General features: G+C 34.2%; 2 protein-coding genes across 3 annotated transcripts in view; one reads left to right on the forward strand and one right to left on the reverse strand.

The window, feature by feature from the left end:
- Positions 1 to 2507: 2507 nt before the first annotated feature.
- LOC109063560 (tyrosine-protein kinase JAK2-like) lies at positions 2508 to 18482 on the forward strand. Of its 2 annotated transcripts, none has more exons than XM_042761842.1 (24): positions 2508 to 2759; positions 3917 to 4123; positions 4473 to 4591; positions 6491 to 6607; positions 6830 to 6975; positions 7098 to 7398; positions 8487 to 8609; positions 8956 to 9113; positions 9200 to 9311; positions 9587 to 9767; positions 10118 to 10242; positions 10490 to 10621; positions 10937 to 11024; positions 11252 to 11376; positions 12185 to 12323; positions 12742 to 12890; positions 13081 to 13231; positions 14048 to 14181; positions 14450 to 14639; positions 14853 to 14977; positions 15092 to 15264; positions 16265 to 16382; positions 16576 to 16689; positions 16937 to 18482. In XM_042761842.1, exons 2-24 carry the CDS (start codon positions 3937 to 3939, stop codon positions 17054 to 17056), a joined length of 3327 nt encoding a protein of 1108 aa, XP_042617776.1. In that variant the 5' UTR covers positions 2508 to 2759; positions 3917 to 3936; the 3' UTR covers positions 17057 to 18482. The 2 variants fall into 2 exon arrangements, with proteins under 2 accessions (XP_042617776.1, XP_042617775.1); XM_042761841.1 differs by having other exon boundaries at positions 2509 to 2759; positions 3914 to 4123.
- LOC109063583 (N-acetyllactosaminide beta-1,3-N-acetylglucosaminyltransferase 3-like) overlaps positions 16264 to 19155 on the reverse strand; it is a 31575-nt gene continuing 28683 nt past the window's right edge. Inside the window, exon 2 of the transcript XR_006160632.1 lies at positions 16264 to 16672. The gene's annotated coding sequence lies outside the window, so the exon portion shown is untranslated. The remainder of the gene's footprint in view (positions 16673 to 19155) is intronic.

Below are 19155 nucleotides of genomic sequence, written 5' to 3' on the forward strand. Positions count from 1 at the left end.
ATGTATTTGATATATTACTTTACATTACATTATACATATCAGTTAATTTACTTTCACTTACAGCTCAGTTCTTACCATCTGAAATCCAGTGTTATTTTAGTATTATTGAAGTATTATAGTATTTAATATATTAAAACGATAGTATTTATTAATCTATTAATTTTGAATTTGTTTTTATTTTTCCTTATAATTTTAGTTTAAGTTAATAATTTATTTATGTGCTTTTGCCATTTTTATTAGTTTGCCATTTTAATTTGAATATATTTATATAATGTATGAAATCAATATATATTATTTATATTTATATAATTATATAATGTTAGTATTTGTGGTCTTTATTAAAAAAATCATTCTATACTTAATTATCATGGAAATGTTACAATCAAAAATAATTAGGTAAAAAAAGGTCTCATTTCTTAATGCTAAATTTTCATTTATTTGTGTCTTGATTTAAATTAATATTGAATTTGTAATGCATTAAAAGAATACTAATAATTGTTGGTGTTGTTTTTTTTTTGATGGGTGTATGTATCTCTATGTCAAGGTAACGTGATGTTTTTGTTTTTCTGCAAGTATCTGCTGATATCAATCTGATAATGTTTATAAATATGATTACAGAATAATTAAACAAATGAAAATGTCAACAGATCTTACTACTTATTTTATTGATGTATGTGTTTTGTTTTTATAGGGGACCCACCAAGAAGGATTCTATCAGTCCTGGTTTGTTACGGTGGAACTTGGAATGAAAGACATGCAGTGAAACCAGTGATAACTTGGTAAGTTTCATAGTAACAATTAATTTACTTGTAGTTATAGCCCAGTTCTTACCACCTGAAATCAAGTTTTATTTTATCATTATTTAAAAATAATTATAATATTTATTAATATTTTGAATTAGCTTTTTTTTATATTTTCAGTTTGTATTTTATTTTATTTTTTTTTTTTTGTTTTGATTTTATTTTTTTTTTTATTTTTTTTTTGTTGTTTTTGTGTGCTTTTGTCATTTTTATTAGTTTTTGATTTTTTAGTTCACACATACACATATACATTTAAAATATTTATTTTTATTTCAGTTTTAATTTTTGTACTTCAACTTATTTTATTTGTGTTTGTTGCCAAATAAATATTTCTAATTTAAAATTTGTTTTCATTTTAGATTTTTTATTTTATATATATATATTAGATATTTTATTTCAGCTTTATTTCAGTTAACAAAAAAATATTTTTTATAGTTTTAGTTTTCATTAACAATAACAACACTGCTGAAATCATATTCTTGTCTCTACAGAATGAAACTATGACAAACAATCCCACCGAAATCCTTCTCAGTCCAAAATAACTTTTTGCCACTGCTGATAAGGTGACATTTAGACAGGTGCAGGATTGGCTTTGTAAAGTAAAAAAAAGTCAGGTTTCTTTTTTCAAACTAAATGTTTAAGAAATTGCATTAATTCAAATTAAAATGACTTCTTGTAAAAGAACAACTGTGCCTATGCATAATGAAAATTTGAAAGACACAGCTTTACTTTTTAACGTCACACAAACTACTTTCTGCACAGTCTCTCATATCAGAAATGTCAAAAGCCATATTGATTTGAATATTTTCCTTTTTGGTTGGCATTACTGAATACCTGACCATCACCACCTGATTCAAAAGATGATTCTTTGACCTATTAAACAACAGTGCCTACTTTCATAGTACACCTGTTTCACACCTGTATGTCAGTTCACTTTCATTCCAGCCAAGTACAGAAGAGAAGAAAGCATAAGCATGCACACTAAATAATCTGAAAGTACTTTAATTAACTGAATGCGTTAATGGAGATGTGTCACTATGATGTTTTTTTTTTCTAAATGATCCAATAACTCTGTATGTATAATTATTAGTCTGAATTAATTAAGAGAATACGTAGCCTGAAATGATTTAACACTACAAAGATCCATTTTATTGACTATGTTACAACAGATTTTTTAACTACATCGTACCACCCACAATAACAATAATGCATTTCATTTGTTTGTGGCAGACAGGAATATTATTCGGGTGTCTAAACCTATAAGACAAGGCTCATTAAAAGAATTCCTCAGCATTTCTATGAAAAGTCACCTTAATGTGACAGAAGCCCTAAAACCCCAAAATGAATTTTTTCAGTGTTTATGTTTTGAACCAATGGCTGTACAATTCAATACGTTCACAATAAACTGAAATGTCAACACTACAATCAGGTGCACATAATACTTTACATGAAAGTTTCAAATGGCACTTGGTTGTATCAGGCCAAACGGAAGAAAACCTACTCAGTTGTGCTCTGCAGGCGGAAATAACTAACCCGCCGCTCACTAGCAGAGAAAGAGGAAACCACAGTTTCAGTCTTCCCACGTAAAGAAAGCAACAAACCCAGCAGCTCCAGCAAACACCCTCCCACCCTCTCTCTTTCTCTCACTTACACTTATAAATACACAATGCTTGCACTTCATAATATGCAGAGGTGGCTCTGTGTTCAGTTTATGGCCTGGTCACAGGTCTAGAAACCGAGATGGCAGATGAGGTTGACCAGTAAAGAAACATCAAGTGGCGTCAATCTTGCTAAAGTAGTCTGGAAATGATGTGCCTTTGTGGTTTGCCTCTTGCCGGAAATGAGTCTCATTTGATCCCTCCCACCAGAGGCTTACAACAGCGAAACCTGAGTGAAATTTACGCAGCTCTTCACATCAACATGAACAAATCATTAATGTTTCTTCTTAAATAACTTCAGGTAACACCTCTCAGTTGTCTTTATTAGAATCGTAAAATGAAAAATACCTCGTAACTGCCATTTCAGAGCATATGCCAACGGAAGTCATGTGACTACAAATATACATTTTGTGACTGTGGCGTTGTATGTTTCATGTTTGTCTGTACTCGTATTATTGTATTATTGGAATATAAACATGTATTTCTGTAATAGGATGTTCCACTACAATATTTAACAGTCAATGACATTATCAAAACCAAATTAAACTTATGTAAACTAACCTTAACTTAAAATACTTTATGTATATCAAATTCTTTACCGTTAATGGCTTAATATTGGAAATCTCTGGGAAAACACCACTGATTTAGTTTGTTACGGAAAGTACAGATCGTCAACATGTGAAGGATGAGCTCACGTCGTTGGAAATCTCTGGGTATGACCCAACCCACGGTTCTTCCAAGAACTGGCGTTAACAATAATCCACTGCTTTACAGTACAATGCTACCGCCTTCTGCTTTGTCTATTGCTTACAGTAGCTCTCAAGTTCTTTTGAGATCAAGTTTGCTGTATTTATGTTTGGGGTCTCGGAGACACTAATGATTAGACCCTAATGAGTATTTGTATTTTAAATTTATGGTTATTGTGAATATGAATATGCTTTTTCTTTTTTTGAAATTTTAGTTTTTGATAAAAACATTGCTTCCGTTTAAGGTCAGTTTTTTTTTTTTTTTTTTTTTTTTTTTTTTTTTTGTTTTTAATAACTGTGTGCCTCTGGAGACCCCCAGCGCAGAAAAAGTTTTAATAACTGTGCCTCTGAGACCCCAGCAGAAAAAAAGTAACATTTTTGTTTTTATTATTATTCAGGATCTGTGATAAAGTGGACATTTTATTAATAATCAGTCACAAGATTAGCAAAAGTCAACCAAATACCTTAATAATGTTTTTGTACATGTTGAAAGGGTTTTATAAAGCCCCAAACAGAACATCAGAGTTCATTTAAAACTTTACAATTGCTTCTAACATCAAAATAATGAGCTTTTTATCAGAAAGAATTATTTGTCTCATTTTAATTTCACCGTATTTTGAGTTGCATGCATTATTTTGGAAAGAAAGAATGGTCAATGAACACCTGCATCTGTTGAGATGAAATTATCTAGTCCTTTCCATCCAATCAGAAGATCACTTTTGTGAGAAGACCATGGGTGAAGAGGAAGAGGTGCCCTTGATGAAGAGCGAACGGGCTGGCAGTCAGAAGTCCAGCTATGACTCTGCCCTGCAGGTGCACCTGTACTACAGCCCCAGCTTAAATTCAGAGACCACCTTAACTATCCCCACCGGACACATCACAGCGGAAAGCGTGTGTGTGCTTGCTGCTAATGCCAGCGGTGAGACACTAACACACTGTCACACACAATATAATCTAAACATTAAAGATGTCTGTTGCTCAAAGGTCAAAATCTTCTGTATTTAATGTGTATACTCAAGTACTTTTTTCACTTTCAATATCTAAAAATCTTTTTTAAATAAAGGTGCAACATTACAATGGTGTTGATGATAGCTTTTATGAGGTTGAGGTCTACCTTTTAGATGATTCTGTACGTCTAAAGCATAGAAATTACAGTTTAAACTAAAATCTGCTCATATGTTTTGTTTTTCTAATCTTTTAATTAAATACATTTAAAAGGGATGTGCACCAACCTTAGAACAACCTGAATGGAATTTTTATATTTTTAGGAATTCGCCCTGTGTTCCACAACCTGTTTGCTTTGGGATCAGAGGACCTTTCATACTGGTATCCACCAACTCATGTGTTTAAGAGCGAGGAGAACGTCAAAGTTCACTACAGAGTGAGGTAAAACAACTGGAATAATCATATATTTTATTTATATATTTTTTTAGAAAAATCTAAAAAAAAAAAACAGTTACATAAAACTTTATGTGAAAAATATGATGCACAATTACAGAACATTTTCATTGTAAAATTACAAAAATTCTAGAATTCTTCTGTGATGGACTGATATGCATTGTTGGCCATTGCATTGTTATTGTAACTAAAAAACTATTAAAATTTGTTTTTGGTAACTAAAATAAAGCTGAAATAAGATCATTTCTAAAATGAAAATGAACACTGAAAACAAAAGCTAACTTAAAATATTAATAAATACTGTAATAGTATACAAATAAAACTAAAATACAAACCCGATTCCAAAAAAGTTGGGACACTGTACAAATTGTGAATAAAAACAGAATGCAATGATGTGGAAGTTTCAAATTTCAGTATTTTATTTCAGAATACAACATAGATGACATATCAAATGTTTAAACTGAGAAAATGTATCATTTTAAAGGGAAAAATAAGTTGATTTTAAATTTCATGTTGCATCAACACATCGCAAAAAATTTGGGACAAGGGCCATGTTTACCACTGTGTGGCATCCCCTCTTCTTTTTTATAACAGTCTGCAAACGTCTGGGGACTGAGGAGACAAGTTGCTCAAGTTTAGGAATAGGAATGTGTCCCATTCTTGTCTAATACAGGCTTCTAGTTGCTAAACTGTCTTAGGTCTTCTTCTTTGTCGCATCTTCCTCCTTTTTTTATTTGATGCACCAATGTTTTCTCTATGGGTGAAAGATCTGGACTGCAGGCTGGCCATTTCAGTACCTGAATCCTTCTTCTACGCAGCCATGATGTTGTAATTGATGCAGTATGTGGTCTGGCATTGTCATCTTGGAAAATGCAAGGTCTTCCCTGAAAGAGACAACGTCTGGATGGGAGCATATGACATGGCGTCCCAGTTTTACAAAAAGAACTTCAAATTTTTATTCGTCTGACCACAGAACAGTTTTCCACTTTGCCACAGTCCATTTTAAATGAGCCCTGGCCCAGAGAAAACGCCTGCACTTCTGGATCATGTTTAGATATGGCTTCTTTTTTGACCTATAGAGTTTTAGCCGGCAACAGCGAATGGCACGGTGGATTGTGTTCACCGACAATGTTTTCCGGAAGTATTCCTGAGCCCATGTTGTGATTTCCATTACAGTAGCATTCCTGTATGTGATGCAGTGTCGTCTAAGGGCCCGAAGATCACCGGCATCCAGTATGGTTTTCCAGCCCTGACCCTTACGCACAGAGATTATTCCAGATTCTCTGAATCTTTGGATGATATTATGCACTGTAGATGATGATAACTTCAAACTCTTTGCAAATTTTCTCTGAGAAACTCCTTTCTGATATTGCTGCACTATTTTTCACCGCAGCATTGGGGGAGTTGGTGATCCTCTGCCCATCTTGACTTCTGAGAGACTCTGCCACTCTGAGAGGCTCTTTTTATACCCAGTCATGTTGCCAATTGACCTAATAAGTTTGCAAACTGGTCCTCCAGCTGTTCCTTATATGTACATTTAACTTTTTTCCGGCCTCTTATTGCTACCTGTCCCAACTTTTTTGGAATGTGTAGCTCTAATTAAATCCAAAATGAGCCAATATTTGGCATGACATTTCAAAATGTCTCACTTTGAACATTTGATATGTTATCTATATTCTATTGTGAATAAAATATAAGTTTATGAGATTTGCAAATTATCCCATTCCTTTTTTACTCATAATTTGTACAGTGTCCCAACTTTTTGGAATCAGGTTTGTAATTGCTTATGGACAAATTAAATAGTAAGAAAGTAAAAGGTGTGCTTTAAGAGATAAACATGCAAATTGATAGTTTTCTGTAACTGTAAAGCTTTTCTCTGTGTGTTTAATTTTTCTTCTCAAGCTGGTTTGGTCAAGGGTCCAAAGCATCGTACCGCTTTAGCCTCAGGAGAGGACGAATCTGTGCTGTACTGGACTACTGCGTCATTGACTATCTTTTTGCTCAGGTATAGCACAGTAATCTGTCAACTCCTTCCCAAGAGGCAGTTGAACAAGCCATGTGTGAATGTAAAATGAACACCCAGGTTTATGTGCCTCTGTCCTGCTGATGTACAGTAAATTATTGATATGATTCAAATAATAAAAAAAAAAAGATGTCATAAAAATGCTGACTCAACTGTTCAGGATCATTTACCTTCCCATCTGACTGTACAGTCTACCTGTTTCAGTCCCGCAGTGATTTTGTCTCTGGATGTGGCGGGATTTCACCTGCTTTGAGTTTGCAGCAGGAATGCTTGGGAATGGCAGTGCTGGATCTGTGGCGTATGGCAAAAGAGAGAAACCAGAGCCTTGGTGAGATCTGCAATACAACAAGGTAACATGAGAAACTGAGAAAGTCTCATATAAGTGGATGGACCGAGATAGAGATTTTCTGTACATTCAACATAACATTTCAATGTTCAAGCTGCATTAACCACCACAAAAATCTAATTCCAGCTACAAGTCCTGCCTCCCAGAGACCCACAGACAAGATATACAACGTATGAGCCGCCTAGCGCGATATCAAATCCGAAAAACACTGAAGCGTTTCCTAAAGAAGCTTGGTAAATGCCCGGCTGGTGAACGCAACCTGAAGCTGAAGTACCTAATGGAGCTGAGTGTGTTGGAGCCGAATTATGGTTCAGAAAGCTTCACTTTCCATCACTCTGGATGGTTAGAGCAGAGCGAGCAGCAGAGGGTCAAAGCCATGCGAGTGTCTGGAGAAGGAGGGATTCAGATACAGACCAAAGAGAGCCAGGTATAACTTTATACAAAAATTCAGTAAACAAGAAGTTAAGTTTGAGTCACGTACATTTTCGACTCGAGTGTTGCCGTTGGTTAATTTTGCTCCGCAAAAGAAAATAGTTCCAAAACGCAGCCAGAGCGTTACGAATCGATGCGCGTTGCTGAGGAAGACTGTTCAGTAGGCTGTTGCTGAATGAATCGGGGTTTTTGAACGAATCGGTTGAGTGAAAATGATTCATTGATTCACTTCCAAAGAATGAATCAGTAAATATACTCACTCAGTAATGCAGTCACTTGTCGCAACCTACGGAAATAAACCGGGACTAGATGTTATATGTAATTATATAAATTTCACAAGCGTTTTAAAAGAAAAGTTAAAAGTTAATAAAAGTTGAAATTAAAAAGATATGTGAGGCTCAATTTATTATAGCGGTCTTGATAATTTGAGCAAATTTTGATTAAGAGTGAAATAAAAACGCCGTTCAAAAGTTTGGGGTCTGTGCGAATTTTTTATTATTATTATTTTTTTTTTTTTAATAAATGAATACCTTTATTCAGCAAGTACGCATTAAATTTATCAAAAAGTGTCACTAAAGACAATTATAGTGTTACTAAAGATTTGTTTTTATATTTCAAATTAATGCTATTCTTTTGAACTTTGACCTGTCTATTATTAATAATAATCTTGAAGAAAATGTGTCATAGTTTCCACATTTTAATACTAAGCAGCACAGCTGTTGTCAGCATTGATAATAATAGAAAATACTCCTTGAGCAGCAAATAAGCATATAAGAATGATTTAAAGGATGTGACACTGAAGTAATGGCTGGTGAAAATTCAGCTTTTCCATCACAGAAATAAATGACATTTCTAATATATTAAAACAGAAAACAGTTATTGTAAATTGTGATAGTATTTAACAATATTACTGTTTTCAACTGGAAAGTATCTGTGATACTAAAAATAGCAATGGTGAGGATAAGAGATTCAGACTTTCAAAAACATTAAAAACTTACTGACCCTAAACTTTTAAATGGCAGTCTATGTCCAGCAGATTTGCTCTCTGTTATTTACTGAGCTCCCTCTGGTATATGTTTACAGGAATGGCAGACATTTTGTGACTTCCCCCAGATCACCGACATTAGTATTAAGCGTCTTTCTCAAGAGCAGATGCCCCTGGAAGGAAGGGTGGTCACTCTTACACGCCAGGACGACCAGTGCATGGTAGTGGCATTTGCATTTATATATATATATATATATATATATATATATATATATATATATATATATATATATATATATTATATATATATATATATATATATATATATATATATATATTTAACAACTTTTTTTTTCCAGTATTGAGTATTAACACATAAACTCATTAGAAAAGGAAGTAAACTTCTCCAATGATAGTAACAGTGGTAGTGACTCATTTGCCATTTTGATTAACCATGGTCTGATATTATGAAAATATAATAAATTCAAACTTATCCTTTTTGTTGAATTCTACATAATATAGCAGTTAATTTTAAATTGTGTATTCTGTTTCTCTTTTCACCAATAGGAGGCTGAGTTCCACACCCTAACTGAGGCTCTTTCCTTTGTCTCTCTGGTTGATGGATATTTTAGATTGACTACAGATTCGACTCACTATTTCTGTGCAGAAGTGGCCCCGCCAAGCTTGCTAGAGGACATACATAATTACTGCCACGGCCCGATCACGTACTACACAGTTTCATATTTCTTCATATGGTACAATTAGAGAGGAAATGACTAAGTAATAAACACAGTTTTGTTTGTGTGTTCAGGTCAGAATTTGCAGTGCACAAACTTAAGAAAGCTGGAGCCAAAAATGGGATGTTCCTGTTACGTCACAGTCCCAAGGACTTTGACAAGTACTTCCTCACTGTTTGCATACAGGTATCAATCTTGCTGGACTCACAGAAACAGTGTAAACCACCAGCCTTTGGGTTTCAACAGGAAGTTACTTAAAAAAACACATGACTCATAACTCCAGTCTTCAAATGAGTTTAAATCTGATTCAGATTTAGAGCTACTTCCTATATAGTACTGCTAAGTATTATTATATTTATAATTCACAAGTGCATTATATTCACAAGAGCATTAACTTTCTTTAGAACTGTTAATGACTAGACTCCATTGTTTTTTTTCTGAACTTTTGGATGTTCCAACAGACTCCTTTAGGGATGGACTACAAGGACTGTCTGATAGAGAAAAATGAGAAGTTTATCCTGGCTGGGATCCACAACTCATTCTGTAGTCTTAAACAGCTTACAGACTTCTATCAGCACAGCACGCTTCTCATGTCAGACATCCCCGTCACGCTGGGAAAGTGCTGCCCACCCAGACCAAAAGGTAGAATATTTCTATGCAACATTTGCTTTTTATATCTTAATGGCTGTCTTTTATATACTATATATAAAAATAGACAGCAAGGGTTCTTTGGGATTTAAAAAGGATTTCATTTGGGGGTTTTTAACATTTTTTATACGTGTCATATGTAATATAATTAATTGCATAAATAATCTAAAATTATAATTTGGGGAAAAATAACTTCAAATTTTTTTATTACATTTTTTTCGAGTTTTTTTATTTTTACTGTGCTGTTTCTCACTATTTTTACATATTATATATATTTATATGCTGTATATCATGTTTAACTTTTTTCTTTATTTTTATTGTGCTATTTCTTGTCTTCATGGCAGAACTTACCAACATGATCATCCTTCGTAACAGCAGTATGACTGAGATGCCCAGTTCCCCCATGTTACAGAGGCACAAACCAAGCCACATGCAGTTCCACATGATTAAACATGAGGACCTCACCTGGGTACAGTTATACATTTTTATAAGAGTTCAAGTATATTTTCATTTATTTTAAAGTCGCTAGTTTGAGGGCATGAAAACACTATTTAATAATTTACAATCGGTTTTGTTATTTATCATTTTCAAACTGTGGCCATTGACTGAAAGCAACTGAAAGTGCTTGGTTTTAGAAATGTCAAAATATGAATTTTAAAAACAGTATGTCAAATCTCAAAACAACTCAAGTCAAACAACTTTCTATCTCCTTACAGAGCGAAAGCTTAGGTCAAGGTTCCTTCACGCATATCTTTAGAGGCAGTAAGACAGACCAGCGAGACGGAGTGACACACTCCACAGAGGTTCTTCTGAAGGTCCTGGATGCAAATCATAAAAACTGCTGGGAGGTGTGTTTTGAATAATGCTGAATATGTTCATTTACAATAAAAAGACAATATCCAGTAAAACGCTTCCTCAAATAGGTACTTTGGCATAGAGAATATTGCATTTCCCATTATGTGACAATTCATGACAATGTTCTGTTTGATTCAGAATACTGTAGTATTAATAAATGAGAGATCTAACAAATGCCTTTAAAATGCAAACAAAAAAATTCAACAATGACATGTAATAAATGAGCTAGTTTAAATAATATTTTGACTGAAGTGAAGAAGAGTTTTTTGAGCCATGTGATTAATTATTTAATCTTACTGATGTTTTCATCGTTTTTTGAGGCGGCCAGTTTGATGAGTCAAATTTCCCACAAGCACCTTCTCCTGGTATATGGCATCAGTGTGCACAAATCCAAAAGTAAGTGTTTTAAACTTGTTAAAGCACTCTTAAGAAATACTCTTTTCTCATAGTCTTAACACAAGAGGGCAAACCCTAAGAAAGCAATTAAAAGTCTGTGTAATGACCTCTTTGAATCTCCTTGAAATCTGAGTGGATCTAGAGGGTCGTGGTGATGCTGGTTGCCTGTCAAAGTGCCTGTGAATACAGTCGTGTCAGTAAAGTGTGTCCTCTTCTGATCCTTGCAGACATCATGGTGCAGGAGTTTGTGAAGCATGGTGCACTGGACCTGTATCTAAAGAAGAGCACGTCTGTGTCAGTCAGCTGGAAATTAGACGTGGCCAAACAACTGGCCTGTGCTCTCAACTTCCTGGTGAGAAAAATTCATGCACGATAAATTGGCTGCTAATTATGAAATATGGAACTTTATCAGTTATGTTTTAATTTATCGGTATTGGTTTATATTTACCAGTAAATATTGAGCATTACATTTTTGACACTTGTTTCTTCCTATATGTTGATTTTAGATTACTTTTCTATTCTATTTCTATCTTTTACGATTTACAAGGCCCTGTGTCTGTCACAAGACATTTTTTCATTACCAAACATCAAAATGATTAGTCATCCAATCATTTTAAATTCACTTAAGAATCACAACATAAAAAAAAAATTACAATAACTATTGGTTTTAGTGTTTTAGTTTTGTTCTTTTATTTGTTTTGGATATTAAATAAGTAGATTTTTAATATTTATCAGGAATCAGCCATAACATGAAAATTATTATTGTCTTATTGGTTTCAGCTAGACATTTAATACTGTCGCAAATGAGAACAAGCCCCTATAATATAAGATACAATATACTATTCAAAATGTAGTGTCAGTAAGATATTTTTTATGTTTTTGAAAGAAATCTCTTGTGCTCAACAAGGCTACATTTATTTGATCATAAATACAGTAAAAATAGTAAATTATGAATTATTATTACAACTTAAAATATCTGTTTTCTATAGATTTTTAATAGATTTAAAAATGTAAAATAAATCCTTGCTGGATGAAAGTACTAATTAAAAAAACTGCGCACTGACTGTACTGAATATTTGAGGGGATGCATCTCAGCCCTTATTTATAGAGTTCAGCAGTAACTAAAAATCCTTTTTTTTTTTTTTTTTGGCCGTGTGCAGGAGGAGAAGAATATTGCACATGGGAATATTTGTGCAAAAAATCTGCTGTTGGCCAGAGAGGGAGACCCTTCCACTGATAACTCGCCCTTCATTAAACTTAGTGACCCTGGTATCAGCATGGCCTTGCTGGGCAAAGACGGTAATTATATTAAACACCTAATCGAATGTGAAAATAATGAAGATGAATCCGAAAAAATTTTTTACTCTTAACCTGATGACTTCTAGAAAAATTTGTATTTTTAAAAGAATACTTGAGAGAATAATAATAGATTCTTTATTCAGTTCTCAATTGGGATTATATTACACCGGTGTGTCAAACTCGGTTCCTGGAGGGACAAAGCCCTGCAGAGTTTAGTTTCAGCCCTTAATACACACAACTGATCCAGCTAATCAAGTCCTTCAGGCTTATTTTAAAACTACATGGTATGTACAGTAAGCAGGATTGGAACTAAACTTTGCATGTCTGCTGCCCTCCAGGAATTGAGATCTGCACCCCAGGATTACACTACAACATGATTATGTATAATACAATAAAATGCACATTTCTGTGAATCCAGTGGTGTTAGACAGAATCCCGTGGGTGGCCCCGGAGGTTCTGGATACACTTGAGATTGAACTGGAGTGTGACAAGTGGAGTTTTGGGTCAACACTGTGGGAGATTTTCAACAATGGAGAAGCTCCGTTGCAAGGCCTGGACCCCATACATGTACAGACACCTCACGTTATTATAGAATACAACATAATGAATTAAGTGTACATTTTCTTGAGGATGTACATTTTATTTAGGTTGTTGTTATACATTCCAGATAAAAAGCCACAAAATGTAAAATATACTCAGGCAATGTGTCTCCACCATGGTGTTGTGGTACTAAACAGTTGATATCCTTTGAATCCAGAAGCAGCAGTTTTATGAGCACTTCTCAAACCTGCCTGCTCTGGAGTGGACTGAGCTGGCCGACCTGATCTCTCAGTGCATGCAGTACCAGCCTGAGCTCAGACCGTCCTGCCGAAGCATTATCCGCCAACTTAACAGCCTCATCACTTCAGGTAACACACAGATGTACACCAGCCCCTTCATGGTCACGCAGGTTTGTTTACGCATTAAACTCGTGGCCACGACAAAATATCACGTTCCCACAAGATAATATGATGTTCCCTCAAATTAATATCTCGTGGCCAGGAGATAGCCTATTATCACGTTCCCACAAGTTATTATGTCATAGCCACGACAAAACTAAAGTGAATCGACCATGTCACCTTACGGGCACCGTACATTCTTGAAAGAAAGAAAGAATGTGGCTTGGCTTGGCTTTTAAGGCCAGTTAGCGCCTCTTTGAGAACTTTCTTTTTCACGACACTGTTATTATTATACTGTCTTTTTTAATATAATATTATTACAATATTAAATATGTAATTAATTTAAATTATTAAATACATGTTATGAATGTATTATTATTTTCAAATAATTTTTCAATTTAATTGTTTGTTATATAATGTATACATCTCATATAATGTACACGAATATACAAGTATTAAAATGTAAAATTTTAATATATTTAATACATGATAATGTACTAGTAAGTGTTTTATTAATGTTTGACATTTAAGTAATATATTAAAATATTATGTAATTAATTTGCTTTATTTATTAAATAAATGCTTTGTTTTTATTTTTGTATTATTATGTAATATCAAATTAATTTAATAATATTAATTTCCAAAAAAAAATCATAGTTCTGGGCTTAATAACGTGTTCCTGTTTATATTTTAAAAAATGATTCATACTTCTTGGCTAGATTTGTCCTAAAACATATGGAAACCGTATGAACAGCCATCATGCCAGTTCTAAACTTCATTCTGTAGATTATGAGATTCTTCATGCGAGTGACACACTTCCCAAGAGTGATGGCTTCTGGAGAAGAACGAACATGTTCAAAAAGCAACAACAGGATGTTTTTGAGGAGAGATACCTGCGATTCATCTCTATCCTGGGAAAGGTACAACAACATAAAAAAGCACAGAGAATCTGATGATATCATTACAATTATAGATTACAATTATATAATAAATGTTTTCTTAACTTAATGCATTAGTTGCAGTTATTTAAATTTTCAATTAAAATTATGATGCACTTTGCTCTTTCATAATTCAAACTCGCTTTCATATCTAAACGTGATGATAATTGGTGCAACTATTGATTTCCAATCAGAAATTGAGAGAAAAATAAAGACTGATGGTTTTTACTGTGTGCATGTGTGTGTTTAGGGTAACTTTGGCAGTGTCGAGCTTTGTCGTTATGATCCGTGGGGTGATAACACTGGAGATCTGGTAGCTGTCAAGGAACTTCAGTCAGACAAAAAGGCAAACATGGCAGACTTCCAGAGAGAGATCCAGACCATCAGCTCCCTGCACTGTGACTATATTGTCAAATACAAGGGCATCTGCTACAGCGCAGGTCAGACTACTTTTGATGATTACCAATCAATTTCCAATCAGCACACATTCTGTAAGAAAAAAAGTTGGTAAAAAAAAAATAGAAAAGGCACTGGTAATTTTCCGCCAGGACAATTCTTTTAACCCTAAAACACAAAACAATGCATAGCCTAATTGAAATATGTGAAAAACCCCTGTGAATAGTCAATAATCCTTATTTTTTAACTCCTCACAGGCCGACTCAGCACAAAACTGGTGATGGAATATCTTCCATTCGGCAGTCTGATTGGATATATGGAGAAGCACAGACAGAACGTGTGCACCCGAAGACTGTTGCTCTTTGCCTCGCAGATCTGTAAGGTACAAACAGACTAACCAACACGCAATCCTTTTTCTAATCATAGGTCAGATTAGTTTATTAATTTGTTTGTGGATCTTTACACATCTAAACAGCTCTGTAACATTCTTATCTAGGGTATGGAGTACTTGCAAAACATGCGTTATGTTCACCGTGATCTAGCTGCTCGCAATATCCTAGTCGCCAGTGACACTCTGGTGAAAATTGCTGACTTTGGGCTTACGAAGATCATCCCAGTGGATAAAGAGTACTACCGTGTCACGCAGCCAGGAGAAAGCCCTATTTTCTGGTAATGATTACATCAAACTCTTCAGAGTTATGGCAGATAACACAATTAGTGTGCAATTTACCCAACAGTGAACATAGCACTGAATACATTTCATCCAAACCAACAACCCAGCTAACAAAATAAGTTCTAAGAACGTTTTGCTAACATTCCCTTAAAATGATATAATTGTTATCTGTGAATGTTCTCTGAACGCACAAAATGTTCAGATTTAAAATGTTGAATAATCAAAAAAGGAATAATCAAAACTGAACTAACCTATAATATTATTTTTGTCACCCATGGAGTGAACTTAGCAAAAAAAAAAAGAGAGAGAGAGAGAGAGAGTCACACAAATATTTGAATATCAGTCATAGTATTTCACATAAAACAAATGTATCATATTTTAATAATCTACATTCACCAGCTCCTAATCCTTGTGTTGTTTTACAATCATATTTAATGAGACCCACAATACCCAGTTTTCAGCCAATTGGTTTCTTTCTTAAAAAAAAAAAAAAAAAAAAAAAAAAAGGTTGTAAAGAGAACATTCAATCTGATCATTATGAGAACATTATAGGAACGTTACTTTTGAATGTTCTCTGAACATTCTGAAACAGGTAGCAACGTTTAAAAAACGGAACTAAAGGAAATGTTAACTAAAAACATTCCATGAAAGATGTATAAATCATGTTTTTGTGTTATTGTTTTGAGAACATTATTAAAGACCAGTTAACTTCATAACTTGGGAAGAAAATTAACCAAAGTTCTGAGAACATTCCCTGTTAGCTGGGAGAGTAAAAGAGTAATAAACCACCTTGCTGTCGTTACAGATTAATGAAATTATTTTTTTAAATTTTTTTTTCTGGTCTCTGAATTATTTAGTTTTGACAGATGCATTGCTTTATTTTTTTATTGTCTTTAAACTGACTGTTGTTGTTTTTACTCTGAGTCATCTTTTCTTTTTTTTTTTTTACTTATTGTTATGTTTCAACATTGTTATTTCATGTCCCGTCCTGTGCAGGTATGCACCGGAATCCATTTCAGAATTGAAATTCTCCCACAAGTCAGACGTATGGAGTTTCGGCATTGTTCTACATGAGCTCTTCTCTTACTGCGACATCAGTCGAAACCCCAAAAGAGTGAGTAGATGAAGCTCCATATAGTGATGCTGCTACTGTATGAGTACAGTGGCAGAGAGGTGGTGGATGAATGACTGTCACCTTGAGAAACTCCCACAAAAAAAAAGAAGATTCTATCTTTGTCAACTCAATTTATGTTGTTCCAAAACTTTTAATGTGTTCAACTTACATTATTGTAAATCCTTTGATGCAGTTGAGTATCCAGAAGATAGGAAGTTATGTCCAGAGTCCGTCCATGGCTATCCATCTTCTTAATCTTCTCAAGGATAACTGGAGGCTACCAATGCCATCTCAGTGTCCACCAAAGGTGAAAATAAAAACAGATTTCTATATAAATGTTTCTGTATGGGTCACATTAACCAACTGAATTGAGTTCCATTGTGCATAGACAGCAAGTTCATGCACCAAGCATATGTTAATTAAAGTACCAAACAAATATTAGGTAAAGTAATTGTAAAAAGTTACAGTTGCAGTGTGCAGTTGCAGTTAGAAACAATGATTTACTGATCTATCCAGACATTTACTGATGTAAGGTTTTTTTGCTTTTTTTTCAGGTGCACAGTATTATGATGCAGTGCTGGGAGTTCAACAGCGAGGACAGACCAAGCTTCTCCTCTCTACAGGACATGTTTGAAAATAGCCTGTTAGACGAGAGAGAGGGCTGTAAGGGGTAAAATCAGAGTTACCCTAAACAGATCACTGTATTTTCAACATATATGTATATTTGATATACAATTGAGTACTTTAGGACATATTCTTACAGTAGCTTTTTAAGTGTTTTGTTTCCTTTCAAAACAGTAGATCAGCTTGTATATTCACAGTTAAGTTTCCCATATATTTACAGAGCTAGCATTACCTGTTTAATTGTATTCCTTAATAAAATGCATAGGAGTTTATCTGTTTGACTCGCAAAGATATAGTCAAAATCAGGGCCGTCGCTGGGAATACTGGGCCCTGTGCACTGAATTTGCTATTTATGAGTTGTGATTGTAAAATGTAAAATAACGTTCAGGGGTGTAGGTTAAAATTTGGCCCTGGACAAATTGAGCCCATCTGGCCCACAAATTCCCCTTTGAAAGTTTTGATGGCTCATAAGGCCATAGATATATGATCTATAGATAGATATTCCTGAATTCACGACAAATGCAACTAACTTAATAATGCATTTTTATCACATAGAAAAGCACTTGACAGTAAAGCACTGATTTTGAGCTCGACTGCTGGAAAGTTAATGCTAATAACTTCTGTCATCATTTCCTCACCTTCATGTTGTTCCAAACGACTTTCTTCTACACAAAAGAAGATTTTGTAGAACATTACCAAACCCTTTTGGTTACTCTTGATTTCTACTGTATGGACAAACATTTCTTGAATTTCTCAAATTATGTTCTACAGAAGAAAGAAATTCATACACGTTTGGAATGACATGATGTTGAATAAATGATGACAATTTTAAAATTTGGGTGAATCAGCCTTTAAGAACTTCAGGGGCACCGCTAGTAATTTTGGGCCCTATGAAAGAAAATGAGGTTGGGCCCCCTACCGCATGCATTCCACACAAAACAAACAAGCCAACCTAGTTATCAAAAATATTTGTCTGCAATTTAATAATACTGACGTATTGCTTTTGCTGTTGCTTTTGACCACTAGATATCAGTATCTAGTCAGAGACCTACCCATAGCCGGGGAATATATTTTATCTGGGGGTGGGGCTTGATGTTTTAATGCAGGCCTGCTGTGGGTGATTTTAAACAAAATCCTAATATTAAACAGCCCAAACACTTACAGATGAGCATACAAATGAATGAAGACAGTGTTATATAAGAATGAATATATATTTGTGCTTTTGTGAATTTTTTTTTCTTTAATATTTGTATTATTTTAAGGAGATTGTACTGAATATTAACCTCTAAATTATGCAGCATTTATCTTCTGCAATATCAGGGTGTAACCTCTAGATGGCTGTATAGCCCTATATGTAAATACATATAAATCCATATAAATCGTTGCAGAGTGAGAACTTAAGACATAAAGCACGTTACTTGTATCTGGTTATTCATTTATATATTTTACTACATTTAATAAAAGTTTAAATTTAAATGTTGTTTTGAAGTGTCAGTTATTAAATCTGGACAGAGAAAGCATTTTATTAGACTACTCATACTAGCTACAGCGTGATCAGTCACATGAAAGTCATCAGAAGAAATATTGGCTCAGTGTGACCAGGGCAATATTTTAAAACATAGAATTGAGTGTTTACATACCATGAACATAGACCTTCTGTGGTTGAGATGTGTATCCTATTTTAAAAAATCTGCATTGCAGTCAGCAACTGGTAAACTGAGATTACAGTAGCTTTACTGTAATGATAAAAAGGCTTTACAAAGCATTGACAGTGTTTTGAACCAATGGTGCTGAGCATTAGAGGTTACAATTCACAGTTTTCATATGCCTACAGAAACAGAGGCTGCACTCAGAGCTTGAGGCATGGACATGTGCCAGGTAACACTTCATACATGTAGTCATAATGTGTCAAGCTGTAAAAAAAAAATAAAAATACACACACACACACACACACACACACACACACACACACACACACACACACACACACACACACACACACACACACACACACATGTTTTTTTTTTTTTTTTATTTTTTTGAATATGTTTAAAAAACGTTAGACCAACAAAATTCCCCCAAATATTGTCCTAACTGTTCAAGTTATCTGAACAAATGATTTGTGGGCTTCCCAGCAAGCACTGCATTT

This window comes from Cyprinus carpio, chromosome A8, assembly GCF_018340385.1.
Source record: "Cyprinus carpio isolate SPL01 chromosome A8, ASM1834038v1, whole genome shotgun sequence".
Taxonomy (NCBI): Eukaryota; Metazoa; Chordata; class Actinopteri; order Cypriniformes; family Cyprinidae; genus Cyprinus; species Cyprinus carpio.

Excerpts from the sequence above, each read along its gene's own strand:
- LOC109063560 (XM_042761842.1), top strand. The coding sequence starts at position 3,937 with ATGGGTGAAGAGGAAGAGGTGCCCTTGATGAAGAGCGAACGGGCTGGC. Across the intron at positions 7,399-8,486 it reads TACAGACCAAAGAGAGCCAG|GAATGGCAGACATTTTGTGA; the intron begins GTATAACTTTAT and ends ATATGTTTACAG. Across the intron at positions 14,182-14,449 it reads TCATCTCTATCCTGGGAAAG|GGTAACTTTGGCAGTGTCGA; the intron begins GTACAACAACAT and ends GTGTGTGTTTAG.